This window comes from Lepidochelys olivacea (genome assembly GCF_965140295.1).
Source record: "Lepidochelys olivacea isolate rLepOli2 genome assembly, chromosome: 5".
Lineage (NCBI taxonomy): Eukaryota > Metazoa > Chordata > Testudines > Cheloniidae > Lepidochelys > Lepidochelys olivacea.
Window position 1 is genome coordinate 82,833,606 of NC_140415.1, and position 17,820 is coordinate 82,851,425.

General features: G+C 41.3%; 1 protein-coding gene across 2 annotated transcripts in view; it reads left to right on the plus strand.

Annotated features, from left to right (window-relative positions):
* ADAMTS19 (ADAM metallopeptidase with thrombospondin type 1 motif 19) overlaps positions 1-17,820 on the plus strand; it is a 281,932-nt gene that overhangs the window by 41,392 nt on the left and 222,720 nt on the right. For both annotated transcript variants that reach the window (XM_084629273.1, XM_084629274.1), the window contains one exon: positions 13,372-13,537. In XM_084629273.1, the coding sequence (XP_084485399.1) occupies positions 13,372-13,537 (166 nt within the window). The remainder of the gene's footprint in view (positions 1-13,371; positions 13,538-17,820) is intronic.

The window sequence follows — 17,820 nt, forward strand, 5'->3', positions numbered from 1 at the left end:
TATGAATTTAATCTGTGGATCATCAGTACCTATACTGTATGCTCATTAGATAAAAAATGTAATCTTCATATGACAAATAAGGGATATGATATACACCTTTAGAAACTGTTGATTTGGTTCCCATCTGCCTTTTAGAGACATAGGTCTGTATAACAGGAACAACATGTGCATTGAGAGGAGAACATACCCCCTGATTTACAGTGTCTCTTGTTGAAGGTTTTGAAACTGGCACTCATATCCTTTTTAACACTGAGTCATCATTAACGTTCGTTTAGTAATCTCAGACTGGAACAGATTCAAACTTGCATCTCAGGAGAGAAAGAACAGTGCATAAATCTATCCTGTCTTCTACTGGATGAGGCACTGCTTGGGGTTGTCTGTAAATGTTTCCACAGTGTCCCAGAAAAAGTCAACTTATTAACTATGATGTTTGGCAGCACACCAAACATCTTAATTACCACCCTGTAACATTTCATTTTTTTAGGCATTTGATGTAGACTGCAGTACTAATTTTGAAATCAGCTTGATATACCGTTAAATTGTACTGTGCTTTTTTGGTACATGATTTATCAGGGGCTTGAAAGAGTTCAAGATGAGCTTTGGGATTTTATATGTTGGGTTTCTTCCAGTGTTTTGACATAATTGATTTTGTTACAGCAAAATTAAACTATAACTCTGGATAATTACTGGCAAAAAAATGTGTGGTAGAGTCCACTTAAAAATAAACTGGTAAAGGAATAGACCTGTGAAAAGAATAACATTTTCTGTGCACCAACCCAAATATATGTTAAATTACAAAGAAGCTGCTTTAAAAGAATGAGTGTTTTTTTTTTAAAAAAGAATCTATGTAAAGAGTAAACTTGCTGTGAAACTGCACAAATACCAGATTATAATGAACCTGGGGTTGTTTACAGTGCATGGAGGTAGCTCCCAGTGCAACATCTAGCCAGTGGAGGGCTCCATAATCCCTCCAGCACAGGAAAGGGAAGTACTACCAGAGCTTCAGGGAACGTGGATCAGGAGGAGCCTGAAACTGCATGTGAACAGGAGCAGAGGGTTGCAGCAGCAGGCTGAGGGGTGGCTGTGGAGGGAAGGCCTGATAGCAAGCAGACTAAGAGCTGGGCTGAGATCAACTCTGTTGCTGGCAGGGGGCCAGTGGGACCCACAGCAGGAAGCTACAGGCTATGCCTAGGGTACTTGCAACTTTTGTTTGCTGGCAGCACTAGTAGAGAAATAATCTTTCCTACTTGAATTATGTGAGTGCCTTTGGAAAGCTCTGATGGTTATTGCCTGAAGAGCTGAGTTCAGGGAACACCTACAACACTTGTTTCCGAACCTATGGTACACTCAGCAAATTACCAAACACTTAGAGACTGGTGTATCATATTATTCACAGTGACACCTTTCAGTGCATTGGTTACAATGTGCCACGGATGTAACGCATATTCAGTAGAGAGGACTGATTTGCATTTTTAATTATTGCTCATGGGCAGTGTATAAATAGGTGACTACATAGTCCCCTCCATTCACAGTGAATTCCCTGATGATGTCAGTGGGAGGTTTTCATGAAGATATACAGTAGAGGTCTTTTAAAGGTGACTAAGGGAGTTAGATGCCCAACTTCCATTGGAATTCAATAGATTTGGGTGCCAGAATCCTTAGGTTCCTTTGAAAATGCTAGCAGTCATTTTTAGCAGTAGTTATGTGTCCTGTATCTTTATTGTTGTATTCTCAGAATTACTCAGTGCTCACCCTTAGGGCTACCAATATGTCTGCTTTTTGTTTCACTTCCTTTACTATCTTCCTTTCTCTGTTTACGTCTCGTAGTCCTTTTTTCTTTTCTCCTTTCTTACCTCAGCATTTCTTTTCTTGCATCAGCTCCTAATGCCCACCCTTCATCCCATGTGAGCTTTGTTTCCACCTTCTTACCTTCCCATCTCCCAGAAAGATTAGTAGTTACATAATTTATGCTGACATTTTAAAAAGGTTGTCATTAGGCTTTAAATTTAAAAGAAAAATTAATGGGTGCAGGGGGAATTCACAATTTCAGAGTCAGTGTTTTATGCTATCTGCAGACTTAGGAATATAACACTGTATTTATTAATGCCCAGTTTACATTTGGAAGTTTATCTTCCCACCCAGGAGTTATAGAAAATTCCTTCTAAAAAGATGAAAAAAAGCTTAGCTTTTGCCGCATTTGAGTATGCCAGGTAGGGTACAACCCACTAGAGGTATCTGACCCATGGGCCAGGAGTCTGACACATCTGTAATACAGAGGTAACAAGTTGAAGGAATAGATTACTTATCTCTCTACTAGACTGACTATTACTCATTCTGCTGTTCATTGTTGTATAGTAAAGACCTTGTACATATACACCTGTTAGAAAAGTAGATCTATTAAAATACTTTTTAAGTGGGAGAATAATGAAATAATACATGGTAGAGAGAACAAAGGGTATAGTAAGGGGTGGAAAGAAGAGAGTAGTAAGGTCCTATGTGTAGCTGGTTTCTTTCAATGCAAGTGTGGGTAGTATAATAAAGCTTTGGGCAAAATCGTGGACTTTTTACTCCTCATCCAGGTGTAACTCCCAGTAACTTCAGCAAGGAAAGTAGGGTTTGACTAAGTTAAGTCTTGTTGAATTAATTCTAACTGGCATTAATTAATACACACACACACACATATGTATATGCATACACACGTGTGTGTATATATAAATTTAGTTTTAAACTAAAGTTTTACGCTTTAGAGTAGTTGGAAGTAGCAGGTCATAGTATATATTTATATCTATCTAATCTATCTATCTATATTTCAGCTTTTTACAGGTCAAGGGAAAATAGATAATTGGCAAGTATACATTTTGACAAATGTGTGGGTTTGTAAGTCTGCAGTTATGTTTGCCCTTCTGACCACAGTTGAGGAGATGCAAATGACCACCGTAGTTTTAAGAAGGTAATTTTAAAGGACATAATCTCAAAATTCCGTAAGCAAGGAAATTGAGTAAAGGCTGCTGCTGGGGAGGTCTGAGGCCAGCTGTGGCACCAGCTGCCGGGGCCACTGGAGAAGCTGCTGCTCTGGGCGTCCTGGGGACTGCAGCTCGGGCAGTCCCCAGGGCCAGTCACACCTACCACTGCTCGGGCAGTCCTGGGGGCAGACGCACCAACAGCTGCTTGGGCGGTCCCTAGGGCCAGCTGCCCAGGACTGTCCGAGCAGTGGCTGGTATAGCTGTCCCCAGGATCACCTGAGCAGCTGGCCCTGGAGCCAGCTGCTTGGGCGGCTCTGGGGTCAGCCACACTGGCTGCTGCAGACGTCATGGAAGTCGTGGAAAATCATGGAATCCGTGACTTCCGTGAGCTCTGTGATGGGCACGAAGCTCTACTAATAAGTTGTTCTGACATCCTGAAAGAGCAAGGAGAACTCTTGATCTAAGATTTCGGTGGGATTTGGGTTGGTGTCTTCAATTTTCCCAAATGCGTCTTGTACTACATAGATGTAAATGTCGAATTTGTAAAAAGAAATAATCACATGGGGCCTGATCTGAAGCCCATTTGAAGTCATGAGGAGCTTTTTCATTGTTTTCAATGGGCTTTAGATCAGGTTCTGGGCTTCCAGTTGCTAATTGTAGTGAATGAACATTTTATTTTAAAACAACACTGTGAATTTAGAAATCACACTTCTGTCTGAAATATTTTTACGAACTTTTTGTAACAAATATCACTGAAGATTGCAATAAATGAGGGAGATTAGAGATACATTTTCCTGTAGTTTTTGCAATGTTTTTAATTTGTGCATTTGGTACTTTGTGTGTGGTGAGTGCTCCCTTCCCCTGATAAGTCAGTTATTTCGTTTCCTTGCTTGTATGGGCTTTTCACTGAGCAACGGATGCGGGGAGCAGAACATTTAAAAAATAAGAAAAATTGATGGCAAACCCACATAAAACTGGCAGAAGGAATCAGGGACAAGTTTACTACCTGGAATTATTTTTACCTTATTTTTTGAAATTTACTGGTTTTCAGATTGACAGCATCCTTTTAAAATTAAAGATGGATGAACTATCAGGGGTTCCAACCTGGAAACTTGGCTGTTGTCCTGCTATGAGTTCTGTGTTAGCCTTCAGCAAGTAAAGTTGTGTTTACCAACTCTCTGTGTGCTGTCTCTTATACAGTAAACACAGTGAACACAACCACTCAGCTTATTGACAAAGGGCAAAACATTTACCATGCCTGCCAGTGTATTGCCAAAGCTTCTGAGGGACCAGTCCTCTCCTCTTGAATAAAATAAAGTGCACAAAATACAAGTACTGGATCATCTTTATGTAGTATTAGGTAGCAGTATATATACTGCATCCTGTTGGGCTTTGTTAGCTTTTCATTTTCAGGGGGATGTGACTTCTTACCCGCTGGTTGTGCCCATTTGAGCCCAATGTGGTTGGTGTATGTGGTCCATTCCCCCAGCTCTCCTCCAGCCCCATCCCCTGCTGCAGTTCTGCTCTCATCCTCAGACCTGCTCCCAGCCATGGCCCTGGCGTCAGCCTCTGGCTCCTGGCCTGGGCTCTGCTCCCAGCCACAGCCCCACTCCCTGTTGTGGACCCAACCTGGCCCCAGGTCCTAACAGTGGCTCCCGGGGATTGGGTGGACAGGTGCAAGGAGGGTGCAAAGTGAAAAGTTTGGGAACCACTGGTTAAGGCTAGAAAGGGTGTTTCTTTGGGTTGGTTTCCTACCACATCAACAAAATATGTCTGTGGGGGTAGCAATAATAATCATGGGTCTAAATGATGGAAAGGACAGAATATAAATTGATAGCAGGGTGGACAGTAAATTAAGAACTGCAAATACCAAGGGACAGTCTATTGTAGAGTATTCTTTGGAATCACATAGAAAAAGTAACTGTACTGCAGCATCCATTTTGACCTTTAATTGAATGTCTGAAAATTTTGGACAAAAATGAAGAGGCATTCTACATCCTAGTCCGTCAGTTCTGGCCATCCAGTGGGTGGCTTCAGTTATCGTGTTTCCATAGTGAATTAAATTTGCAGCAGCTCTTGGGGGATATGTAGGAGGCTGGCAACATTTTTGTCAATTGTGAGATCACTAGTAAAGATCTAACAACACTGACTCATTCCCAGAACTACAGATGTATGGACTTCTTGGAGTTCCAGTTTGGCCCATTGCTAAAGAACACTGTGGCCCGTAGCTAATGTACTGGAGTTGGCTGGAGTCTTTTTAAAGACAAGGTGCTGCTCGTGTCTGTAGCACATGTGGTGAAGGGACCATAAGACCAGTGAGTGTGTGGATATGTTAGTAGCTAGAAGTGCAGGGGAGTGGGAGGGGGGAAGAGAGGGGCTGGAGTATTTTCAATAAATGTTAAAGGGAAACTGCCTGTTTATAAACCCTTTTATTTTTAAATAAACAAGTGTCCTTATTTGTTTTGTTAATACTTTAATAATCTGCGTGGTATTTATTTACTCTTCGCTTAGTTTGGACAGTGAAAGAAAACTAGCTAGTTTCGCTTTTATTTCTAGTCAGATTTACTGTACCTCATGCTTCATACGGCGGGGTTCAGACAGTGTCGGCGTAGGGCTTCAAACTCTTGTATCGTTTTTTTTATTTGCTGTCTTGAAAATAAGAATACAGAAATTCTCTGGGTGCCTGTTCCAGCTCTAGAGCAAGTCTCTGTCAGGCGTACAGCAATGCTGCAAGTACTGAGCTGCTATTCCCTCCCATATAGTCACCCCCTCTTGCCATCATGGGATGTTGTGGCACTGGCATGCCAGTTCCTCTTCTCAGCTACTTGCAGGGTACCTCTACCCCACAAGTAAAAGTGTGATTGTAGCATGGGTAGGCATACTTGTGCTAGCTTTAATCTAGTTAGCACAGGTAACAACAGTAGTGAAGACATAATGGCATAGATCCTGGTGGAGACTAGCGGCCTGAGTCTGTCCATAGGGTCTCCAGTGGGTTTGTTCTGGGGAGGCTGGCCTGCACTGAAGCATATGCCACCACATCTTCACTACTATTATTAGCCATGTTAAGTAGTGTGGGTAGGCATACCTTACACCTTAATTTTTGGTGTAGATATACCCTCAGTGCTGTTACTGGTGGTGACCAGCCCATCTGGAGTCTCCAGGAGGAGAGAGCAAGGAGGAGGAAGAGGTGGCAGCCACATACCTCAGGGCCTTGCTGCTGGGACAGAATGGGGGAATGGAGGTTCAAGGGAGATCAAGCCCATATTCTCCATGTGAGACCCCCTTGATGTCCTGTCCCCCATTCTCTTCCCCACCACCTTTTTCCCCCTGGGATCATGTCTTTTCCTGGAGGTGATTCACAGGTCACTTTTCAGTTTCAGTTTGGGTCATTTTTTCTACCATGGCTACACCAAGTAGAATTCACAGAATCATAGAATATCAGGGTTGGAAGGGACCTCAGGAGGTCATCCAGTCCAACCCCCTGCTCAACTAATTGTGTGCACTCACTGCTTACTGAAATGAGCCATGGTGCTGGTACGCCTCTTAGTGTTCTATATGCTTCTGTATTCTAGTGTTTCATTAATAGTTTGGGCTACATGAATATTGTCTCTTGAACATGTGAGTGTATGGCCTGAGTTCCCTTGCTTTGATAAAAGTAGGTAATGAAGATAAAATTTTGAGAGCCACTGCTACTGCTGTAGCATGATGCTGTAAAGTGTGGATTTGCTAAGATTACAGAGTAGTACAGACATTTTAAAAATCCGGGAAACATTCCACTCCATCTTTGAAAACTTTGTTTTTACAGAGTCTACATTTTTGGGCAGATTTTGAAAGGGTGCTTTTAACTCTGCATAATGTTCAAAATATTGCTCATCTGTTAAGGCAGTATATGTGTGGAATTAATACACACACACACACACTGCATGATGTGCTTCTGTCATTGAAGAAAAAAATCAGATTGGGGTATGTGAAAAGCACTTGTCACACTGGCAAATGGAAAGGGAGAGGCAAACAATATTTCTCTTTAATTCAGAACACCAGAAAAAGCAATCTGCAGGTAGACAGAAAACTTTGAAGAAAAAACCACATAAATAGTGAAGCATTTAAATCTGGAAGCTCACTTAATCAATGACAGAGGTTACTGGATATCCTTTTCGAATCATGTCTTCAACCTTCAAAAATAAAGATACCTGATGAGAGAGGGTTATAGTATATAACAAGAATAGAGAATTAGTCCTTATAAAAACCATCAAAATATGTTAATAATGTATGTTTGTCCTGTTAAAAGCTCTTATTAGAGTTTAAGATATTTATTTTTATGTTCCAGTTAATGTTTTATTTGAATTCAATATATTAATTTAATCTTGAAACTAACAGATTAGTTTTTAATAATATTCGTTAACTTGCAGTACTCTTCTTTGGAGTGCTGTATTGAAATGTAAAAGAATAATTTCGTTTTTGCAATCAGACACAAAAAACAATAAATCATTCTAATATTCTGTGAGATTTTGTAAAGACCACAAAGTCTCAGATTACAAAACTGTTTAAAGTTAATCAGTGCTGGAGAAGAATTGGCTTTTGCGCTATACATTTTAATAAACCTTTCATTTTTAAATGTGTATATGGTGGTAATGTTTTGGGGGATACTGTTTAAAATAGACTTACTAATCTTTAAGGAAATGTTGGATTTACTGCCTGTTTGTATAAACTAGTGTAGGCTCAAATCACAGCCTGGGTTATGTGCTGGTGCAAGGGCATGAGGGGATGCAGTCCTGCACTGGCTTCCTGCATCACCAGTAGCAGTGTGGGAAGGGACTTGGGTTGCCAATTTTGGTTGGATGTATTCAGTTTCATCACATGACATAATTTTTAATTAAAGATTAATCTTTAATTCCTGGAGACTCCAGGACAATACTGGAAAGTTGGAAACTGTAAGGGAATTAGGATCTGTAGAGCTCCTATGCATCCTCCCTCTGCAGATGGGCAGGAGAGTGTGTTGTTAGAATCAGAAGATGGCCATGTTATGTTCATTTTTTAATGTAATCAGGAATGGAATGTCTATGAAATATACATAGCAATGGTTGAATACCAGAGAGCAATTATTAAATGAGCGAGAGAGAAGGCATGATTCTTATTTTCATATAGCACTGGTAAATTTTGGGATGTGAATTCTGCTTCTGACATTTGGGGAAGATGACATTATTTATGACAAAGGAACAGATGCATCCATGTGCTAGTATGCTGGTGATGACATCAGTTAACAGCTGGGGAACAAATGTTATTTAATTCCATACCACATGTGTGCATAAATGCATCTTCTGCCCAAGCAGTGTGATTGGTATTATTTTAAAGCTTTTGAAATATAAATCACAAGAAAAGGGACTTTTGTGTATTTAGAGGTGTTTTTAAATGATGGAATATTTGGGGAGGGAGGCAGCTAATTCTCAGATGCATTTTGTTGTGCTATTTCAATCCAACAGGTTACTACACAGCCAAGATCCGCTAACACTGAAGTGTAGCTCAGTGATGCTCATCCTTGAGCAATTGGAGAATTACTTCCTCATTAAATGGGGTCATAGGAAGCCATAAAATAAGCCAGGCACAATGTCCTGAAATTGCATTATGATGCCTGTGTTGTGACATATCTGTATTTGTCTTCTTTTCTTTACCGCACCCCATGATTGCCTTCTCAGGGCAGATTACATCCTACACACCTGTCTCTGGGCTCTATTCTCCTTGCAGTTCCTCCCCGCCCAGTCCCACATACACTCCCTTGTTCACACTCCCTTATCTCCCAACCACATTCCCTTATTCACACTCTCTCTGATTGTGTGATGGGGTATTGCAAAGCTGGGAGGTTTATACAAATGGTAACTGAAAAGGTTACAAAGCTTGCAAGGAACAATAACTAAAGTTACAAAGTTTGCAAAAGGTTACAGAACTTAATGATCATAAGGGCCAGCTCTAGGTTTTTTGCTGCCCAAAGCAAAAAATTTGCCACCCCAAGTTCTGAGAGCGCAACTGCCCCAGCCAAAAAAAAAAAAAAAGGAGGCCGGAATGCCGCTCCCCTGGAATTGTGCTGCCCCAAGCACGTGCTTGCTTTGCTGGTGCCTAGAGCCAGTCCTGATGATCATACTCGCAATGACTGAAAAGTTACAAATCGTACAATCTCATTCTGCTGGACTGAGCGGAGGCTTTACATAACAATGTGTGCCTGTGGGTGTTCTTTTGTCCCTACTGTCCACTTCCTTTCTTGATTGTGATAGAAAGTCTGCTGGTGTTTTCTCTCTTCCCCTTTTCCCCCTCCAAGGAGCTAAATCTGTGAGGATTGTATATGTATGTGATGGGTTCTGGTCACTAAGTGCTCCTCAGGCTGCCTCATTTGTGTCTGAGTGCTCCTTTGACAGAACTTGGCCTGCTATGACTTTGAACAGAAACGGACAGAGTCTGAGCAAAAGACTTAGTCAGAGTTACATGTAGGATCTTAGAGCCACATGTAGATCAAGAACCACACTTCTATACAGGGACGTGTACTGGGTATAGCCAATTGTCTCTTGTAATGTGAACAGGCACATTCTCCTCTCTTTATCTTAGTGCACTAACTGCAGTAGTAACTTCAAATATATCCAGGTATAAATGACAGGAGAATCAAGCCCCTCATCAAATAAAAAAAATGGAATATTCCATTGTTTTTAGGGAAATGAACTCTGGGTAGGGTTATTATAATGCACATTGCAACATGAAGATCGTCCGCTTTCAGGACTAGAGGTTTTACAAGTTTTTATTTTATGACAGTTATAAGACTACAAATTGGAATATGAGCATTTGCAATAGAAAACTTCCATTTTTGTTAGGTGCCTGCACCATGGAACATGCTAGACAACCTCTTAGAATGTGCACATTTTCTGCGCAGTTATGTTATGCATATCACCAAGGTATCCATGGACATTCAACAGATAAAACCATCAGGATTAGATATTACCTCCATTGCATTTGCATCCTTATTGTGCTTGAGCAGGAGCAATTAAGAGGTAGGAGTAGGTGTTTTACTACTTGTATTCATTAAAGACCAGATACCATCTTGCAAGCACTATGTATCAACACCCAATTGCTGGGTCAAACTTGAGGACTGTAGTATGTTGATGCCTCACTACCAGGGCCATTGTCACATCTAGCCCCATTCCTCTGGGCATTGTATCACTGACTAATGATCTTTCTAGGGCAGAGTGATGTGCCAGAGTGAACTCTGCTAAAAGAAATCCCTATTTTCTTGCCATCAGAGGTTGGCTTGGAACTGAGATGGAAGGTTATTTTTTTACTCTGCTCCAGCTCCATGAGGTTCAAGGCAGTGGTGGGAGATGTTCTTCTCTCCCCTCCCAGTGAAACCAAAGAATGGAGATCTTGGTTACTGGGGGGTCGGGGGAGGAGGAAGGAGGGGATGTCTTCTCATCTCCTCCTCTGTGTGGTCAGGAGATGGAGGAATAGTAGACTGCCAGTCAGGCAGAGTAGCTGCTTCAGAAAGAAGAATTATGCTATTTTCAAGAGCAGCCAGAATGAACAGACTGAATATTTGGCTATCCAAATTCAGCTGGGAATTATCCAGCTGAATATGTATGGCTGATATTAATGCTCTTTGGTAAATTTTATATTCAATTTGCAATTCCCTGTTTGAGTGACTCAGGGGATTGGGAATAGTATTTATTCAGCACTAGGTTAACATTCCATCTAAGTAAGTAGTGATCAACGCTAATGTGAAACGAATTGATGGTCTCAGTCAGTCCTCTAAGTACACAGGTCACCACATAACAAATGCCACCATTAAGTAGACATCTCAGCAAAGAGGCCACAGATTGAATGAGCATGAAGGATGAACTATTCTCTCATCTTTTGGGACAGTTCCTCCAGGTCAGGGTGTCAAGGTTCCTTCCCCACTCTGAATGCTAGGGTACAGATGTGGGGACCTGCATGAAAAACCTCCTAAGCTTATCTTTACCAGCTTAGGTCAAAACTTCCCCAAGGTACAAAATATTCCACCCTTTGTCCTTGGATTGGCCGCTACCACCACCAAACAAATACTGGTTACTGGGGAAGAGCTGTTTGGAAACATCTTTCCCCCCAAAATACTTCCCAAAACCTTGCACCCCACTTCCTGGACAAGGTTTGATAAAAAGCCTCACCAATTTGCCTAGGTGACTACAGACCCAGACCCTTGGATCTTAAGAACAATGAACAATCCTCCCAACACTTGCACCCCCCCCTTTCCTGGGGAACGTTGGATAAAAAGCCTCACCAATTTGCATAGGTGACCACAGACCCAGACCCTTGGATCTTAAGAACAATGAAAAAGCATTCAGTTTTCTTACAAGAAGACTTTTAATAGAGATAGAAGTAAATAGAAGTAAAGAAATCCCCCCTGTAACATCAGGATGGTAGATACCTTACAAGGTAATTAGATTCAAAACATAGAGAACCCCTCTAGGCAAAACCTTAAGTTATAAAAAGATAAACAGACAGAAATAGTTATTCTATTCAGCACAATTCTTTTCTCAGCCATTTAAAGAAATCATAAGCTAATGCATACCTAGCTAGATTACTTACTAAAAGTTCTAAGATTCCATTCCTGGTCTATCCCTGGCAAAGCAGCATATAGACAGACAGACACAGACCCTTTGTTTCTCTCCCTCCTCCCAGCTTTTGAAAGTATCTTGTCTCCTCATTGGTCATTTTGGTCAGGTGCCAGTGAGGTTACCTTTAGCTTCTTAACCCTTTACAGGTGAGAGGATTTTTTTCTCTGGCCAGGGGGGATTTTAAAGGGGTTTACCCTTCCCTTTATATTTATGACACAGGGTTAAGGCACATTGGCTGGGTGATGTGGAGAAGCTTGCACAGCTACTGTTTGTTCTGTACCAGTTCTGAGAAAAAAGATTCTATATCCAAGCCTGCTCAGCACCTTTCACAGACACTGCATTAAAAAAATAAATTTTAAATATTCAATACCTGAATCCGCAAATATTAGGAGAAAATTAGTCTGCTCTGCATATACTCCACCAGTTATTTAAAAACATAATTCTCAATATAAATAGACCAATTTTGGTGACTAGAAAAACATACAGGATGTATAAAAGCACCATTTGACAGTTGCACTGAAAGTATATTAAAGTATTTTGCTTACCTAAATACTTAATATTTAACAGACTCCAAATTAATATCAAGCAACCTGAAAATAAACAACAACAACAAAAAAAATGGAAAAACAAAACAAAAAACCAAAAAAACAAAAACAACCAAATAAATCCAGCTATCTTAAGGGTACTATTGGATGTTAAGGATGAAATTACTGTGTCTATTCAGCATTGGTCCTCAGAAAACATTCAGTATAGCAGTTGAGGTGCAGCTAGTACACCTGATTGTGAAATTAAGTATCTCTGTTTTAGTATGATTATGCAGTTAAGTTGCCTATAAGAGAAAGAGTCCTTTTTTTTGTGTAAATGGGAACTACATGCATACATGGAGAAGAACTCTCCTTATTTGAGCTGGATATGCCATTTTGGTGTTTTTTTTAGGAACAGTGTTTCATAGATTCATAGATTTTAAGTTCTCTGGAATTAGAAGTTACCTGCCAGTTTTGTTGATCGTATTTTATAGAGAAAAAAACTTTTTTTTTTCTACATGCTTTGTAATTCTGACATAAACTGGTATTTTTTTGGCCAATTGAACAGTTTTGAGTTGAACCATAGTAAGTAGTAGTTATAAGAACAACAGTTTTTACAGTATTTTGGTGACCTCAACCATGATCTTATGTCATTGTGAGCACATGGGTAAAAAAAAGGCTGTAACACAGATAGTGTTTCTCTGTTTTTAACCAGGCATACATTATTTTTGAAGAAAAATGTGTTTGTTTTTAATTAAAAAGTTAAAAATCTGTAAAAGGGGTCTTAAGAATTTCATATCTGTTGCAGCTCTGTGCAGTTGCTAAAGATGCATCAGACTCCCTAAATTCAGCTTGTATCTGAACTATTTTATTAAAAATTGGTTATGAGAAAGTATGGCAACAGGTGTGTTATAAAACTAGGGTATAGATTGTGTGGTACATGTTGTACATTTTTAAATGACCCCTGGGTCTCCCAAAGCAAGACTTTAACATTCCAGATCTTTCACTGTGCATCTGCTACTGGCATGTAGCCACCAACTCACACAGATTTAGTTGAAGTAAATGAAGTTTAGTGCACTGAGATGGAGGCTAATAAAATGGAAGGATAGTATTCTCGCTACTAGGATTCTTAAAATGATTTTTTTTTTTAAATAAAAGGTTTTTTTGGGGGGAGGGGCAGGGTGTGTTTGTGTGTGTGTGCATATGTGGTTTCTTTAAATTACATACCTTATATGTCCCTCTTGTTTTCCTTTACAGATGGGCTTTATACAGATTAACGAGGACTTCATATTTATTGAGCCACTCAATCACACTTTGGCTGTGACAGGTCATGCACACAGGGTGTACAGACGAAAAAGGTCCATAGAGGAGAAAGTTACTGAAAAGCTAGCTCCTCACAACCATTACTGTGGTGTTGTTACAGGTAATATAACAATCTCACTGAATAGATTTAATGCAGAGGGCATATTTTTAAAGAGCACAGATAATAGTTTTTTAAAACATCATGTCTGATCATTCTTCTAGCTATAATTTTTGGTGGGCTGAGTTGTCAGAAAGTGGAACTATACATTCACTTATGGACATTGCATATTAAGTAAACTGTCATATTTTAATAACAAAAATATCAAAGTGGAAAACTTTGGCCATCTCTTAATTTGTATCCCATGTCTTGTCTTCCTGTATCATCTGGTTGGTCTCAGGTATTTACTTCATGCAATGGTTGGACTTCAAGAGGTTCTTCAGTTTTGAAACCTCACGGTTTGAGATTTGGTTTGCTTTGGGGAATATTGCTGGAACCACTTATCTTCTTAAAATGCAAACAGCATTTTAAGTGTCACAATTGTATCTATAACAATCTATAATTGTATCTTTTTTGTTTTTATGAATTAAGTTTATATGAATTTTGTGAAATACTCCAAACAGGTCCTCATTAGTGGATTTTGGGGTGGAAAAAAGTTGCATGATAATTTGGCACGCAGTGGTATGTTGTTAATATTTATTAGCAAAAAAGTCTTTTGTGAGAGATGACATTCTGTTGAACTTGTCTCTCCACCAACTCTACCTTCTACCAGTGGAAAAAAGCTGTGGGAGGCCGAAGTTTGACAGTTCTGTACCCAGACCTGTGGTGCTTTTAGGGTTATGAGAAACTTGAGTTTGTTCAGGAAAGAAACAAAAAACCAGTGGGATTTTTTACATTTATCATTCTCCCACCCTGCCCCCTGAACATCTGTGCCACTTTGAAGTATTAACATGAACAGAGCATATACCTGAAAGATTTTTCATCCTGGAAAAATTAGACTCTAATTTAAACACGTGAATGAAAACTTAATTCTAAAAAGTTAAAAGGGAAATGATTAAGTATCCCAAGACTCTTATTGTGCTTAGGAACGAATAAGTAAACTGTATATTACTTCCCCCTGTAATTGCTCTGTCTGTGTTTGTTTATCTGTACCAGTAAGAAGTGTTCACTGAAAGTAGAAACTTCTTCTTTGAGGAGTGTCCTTGTTGGTGCTCCACTTTAGGTGTCTTGGCACCCTGTGCTTGTCATCGGAGATATGTAGTAGGAGTGCCCCTGTTGGCCGCGCACATGTGGCAGCCATCTCGCACCGCTTCAAGCGGCTACTTAGTGTGCGCAGCCAATTGTCCCTCAGTTTCTTCTCTTCTGTCTTTGACTTGAGTCGGAGTGACAGCAGTCCCCCTGTCTATTTCATAAATTGCTTATATTCCCATCTTTATTTATCCTTCTTGTTGGTTTTCTTCCCTTTCCCCTTCTTATTTACCCACTAAAAACAAAAAAAAACCAAAGCAAAACTTTGTTTTGTTTGTCCCCCTCCCTCCACGAGTGGGTCTCCGCCGATGGTAACTGAACTATGGCCGTTTTCTATTGCCCTGAACCTCCTCAGGCATGCCTAGTTCCCCCGGCTTTAAACGTTGCCTGACCTGCTGGCTATCAATTCCTGTATCGGATGGTCATGCTCAGTGCATCGGCTGTCTTGGGGAAACCCATGTACCACAGAAGTGTTTCCACTGCAGGAAACTATTTGCCAGGACACTGAAAGCCAGGGACTTCCAACTAAAATTATTAATGATGGAGAAATCCCTCAGGCCAGCTTCTAACCCAGAGTCCAGGACTCCTCCTGGGCAATGGTCTCCAGCAGCAGTTTCAGACAAGGGGCTCTACCCAAACCGTGTCTAAGGACCTAAGAAGGCAACTAAACATTGGTTGCAGTCATCACCCCCTAAAAAGAAGCAGTCTCCTGATGAGAAATCTGCCCTGGTACCGACAGCCTCGGACTGAGAAGCACTGGGAACATCCAGTACTGAGACATCCCGAGGAGCCAAGGCACTGATGTGGCCAGGCTCTCACTCAGTTGCATGAGCCAGAGCTAAGCTCCCTAACTCGGCACCAACAGTGCCAAAGAACACCTCAGCACCGGCTAGTGTAATGGCACCACCTGCTGCATATACACAGCCTAACAAGACCGCAGCACCATTGGAGCTTACTACGTTGCCATCCATGGCACCAAGCTTCCTGGTATCACAACCCTTCATCAGACAGACGGACCTGGCTATCTCCTCCACTCCTCCGTTCAGCATTGATGGTACCCCAGTCAGGCCAGGACTGAGCTGAATAGGCACTCTATTAGATCTGCACCCCCACTATCCAGTGATGAGGACAAAGAGGATGACTCAAGCCTTTACACCCCTCATCATTCCTTCCTGAAACCAGGACCTTCTCACCAACAACCACCTATGGAAGGGTACAGCTGGCAGACACTACCATGGATGCCTCCGCCTATCATTATGCCACGCAATTGGCCATACTGGGACCCATGTGCAATCTACAGGGCCCAGACTCTTAAACCTTCCAACCCACCAGCACCAAGGACTACCCAGGCCCCTTCAACCATGGGCTCACCATCATCACAAGCCCAAGAGGGAGAGGAACTCTAAGAGGTCCCTGAAGGCGATACACTGCCACCCACCCATTTTTTGTCCTCATCCCTGGACAATTATGTGGACAATTATGGACTATTATGCCACTGCTGCCCACTACAGGTGGCAATTTTAAATCCTTTCAGCACTTATTCAAAAGAGTGGCAGAATCCCTGGACATCTCTTTAGCAGAGCTGCCAGAGACCCAGAACAAACTCACTGACATCTTGCAGGCATCTCTGTCAGCAAAGATATCTCTGCCCATTAACTCAGCCATTGTCCCACCATCCTGTAAAGGCTCAGACAGAAAATACTATGCACCAGCGAAAGGAGCTGAATTCCTGTTCACTCATCTGGTCCGAATTCACTGGTCATAGAGGTGGTGCACCAAAGGGGAAAACAACCCCAGTCAAAAACCACACCTTATGACTGGAAAAGGCTTGACCTCTTTGGCTGCAAATCTTACTCCTCAATCTCATTACAATTTTATATAGCAAATTACTCAGCTCTTTCAGCAAAATATACCTACAACTTGTTCAACAAAATGAAATCCTTTATTGATCAACTGCCAGAGGAAGCAAAGGAACAATACAAAGCTAATGTTAGGGAGAGTTCTTAATCACCAGAACAGCACTGAAGGCCTCTCTCGACTCTGCCAACATGGCAGTCTGATCCATAGCCATGTCCGTTGTCATGCATCGAGCATCATGGCTCCACCTCTCTGGATTCCCTAGGGAAGTACAAGTACAAGTTGTGGACCTGCCCTTTGGGTGCCAAAAACTATTTGATGAGAGCAAAGATGCATCTCTTCATACCTTAAAGGACTCATGAACAACCTTGAAGACCTTGGGTATTTACATTCCCCCAAACAAGAAAAAACAGGGCTGATTTTATACCCAAAGATTCCATCCCGCCCTTTACTCCCAACCCCAGATCAATATGATATGATAATATGATCAATGCCGCAAGCAAAAACAAGTGAGGCGCAGGCAGAACCAGAATCAACCTGCCACGTCTCAATCTTCAACATCCTGTCAATCATTTTGAACTACTGGTTGTGAGCTCAAGACCTCTATCTTCTCCCATGCTGGATTATCAGATGACCTCCAGTCTCTTTGGAGACTGCCTGTTACCACACTACCCAGTCTGGAACAACATCACCACAGACAAATGGATGCTGCAAATTGTCCAGAAGGGTTACTCTATCCATTTATTTCTACTCCCCCTACCCATCCACCTTGCCTGTCCCTCTTCAGGGACCCCTCTCACAAGACCCAGTTGCAGCAGGAAATAAACCATTTCCTGCAACTAGGAGCCATGGAAATAGTACCACTCCAACATGGTTTTATTCCCATTATTTTCTCACACAGAAAAAGAATGGTAAATGGAGACCCAGGCAAGCTTATGCAAACTCATCAAGTTTGTAAGGATGCAGTGTTTCAAAATGGTAACCCTAAGAACCATAATTCTGTCATTAGAGAAAGGAGATTGGCTCTTGGGAGCTTCATGCTGACTCTTTGGGGTAGAGAAGAAACCAAAGGATGGTTGGGTGCGCACGCTAAGTAGCTGCTCAGAGTGGCATGAGATGATTGCCACACGTGCACAGCGAACCACGGCAATGCAACTACAAATCTCTGATTACAAGCGCAGGACGCCAAGACATTGAAAGTGAACACCCACAGGAACAATCATCTTGAAGAACTTCAGCTACTGCACAAGGTGAGTAACCTTCTCTTTTGCTCTTGCAGCCTATTGCTTCTGCCCTTTAAT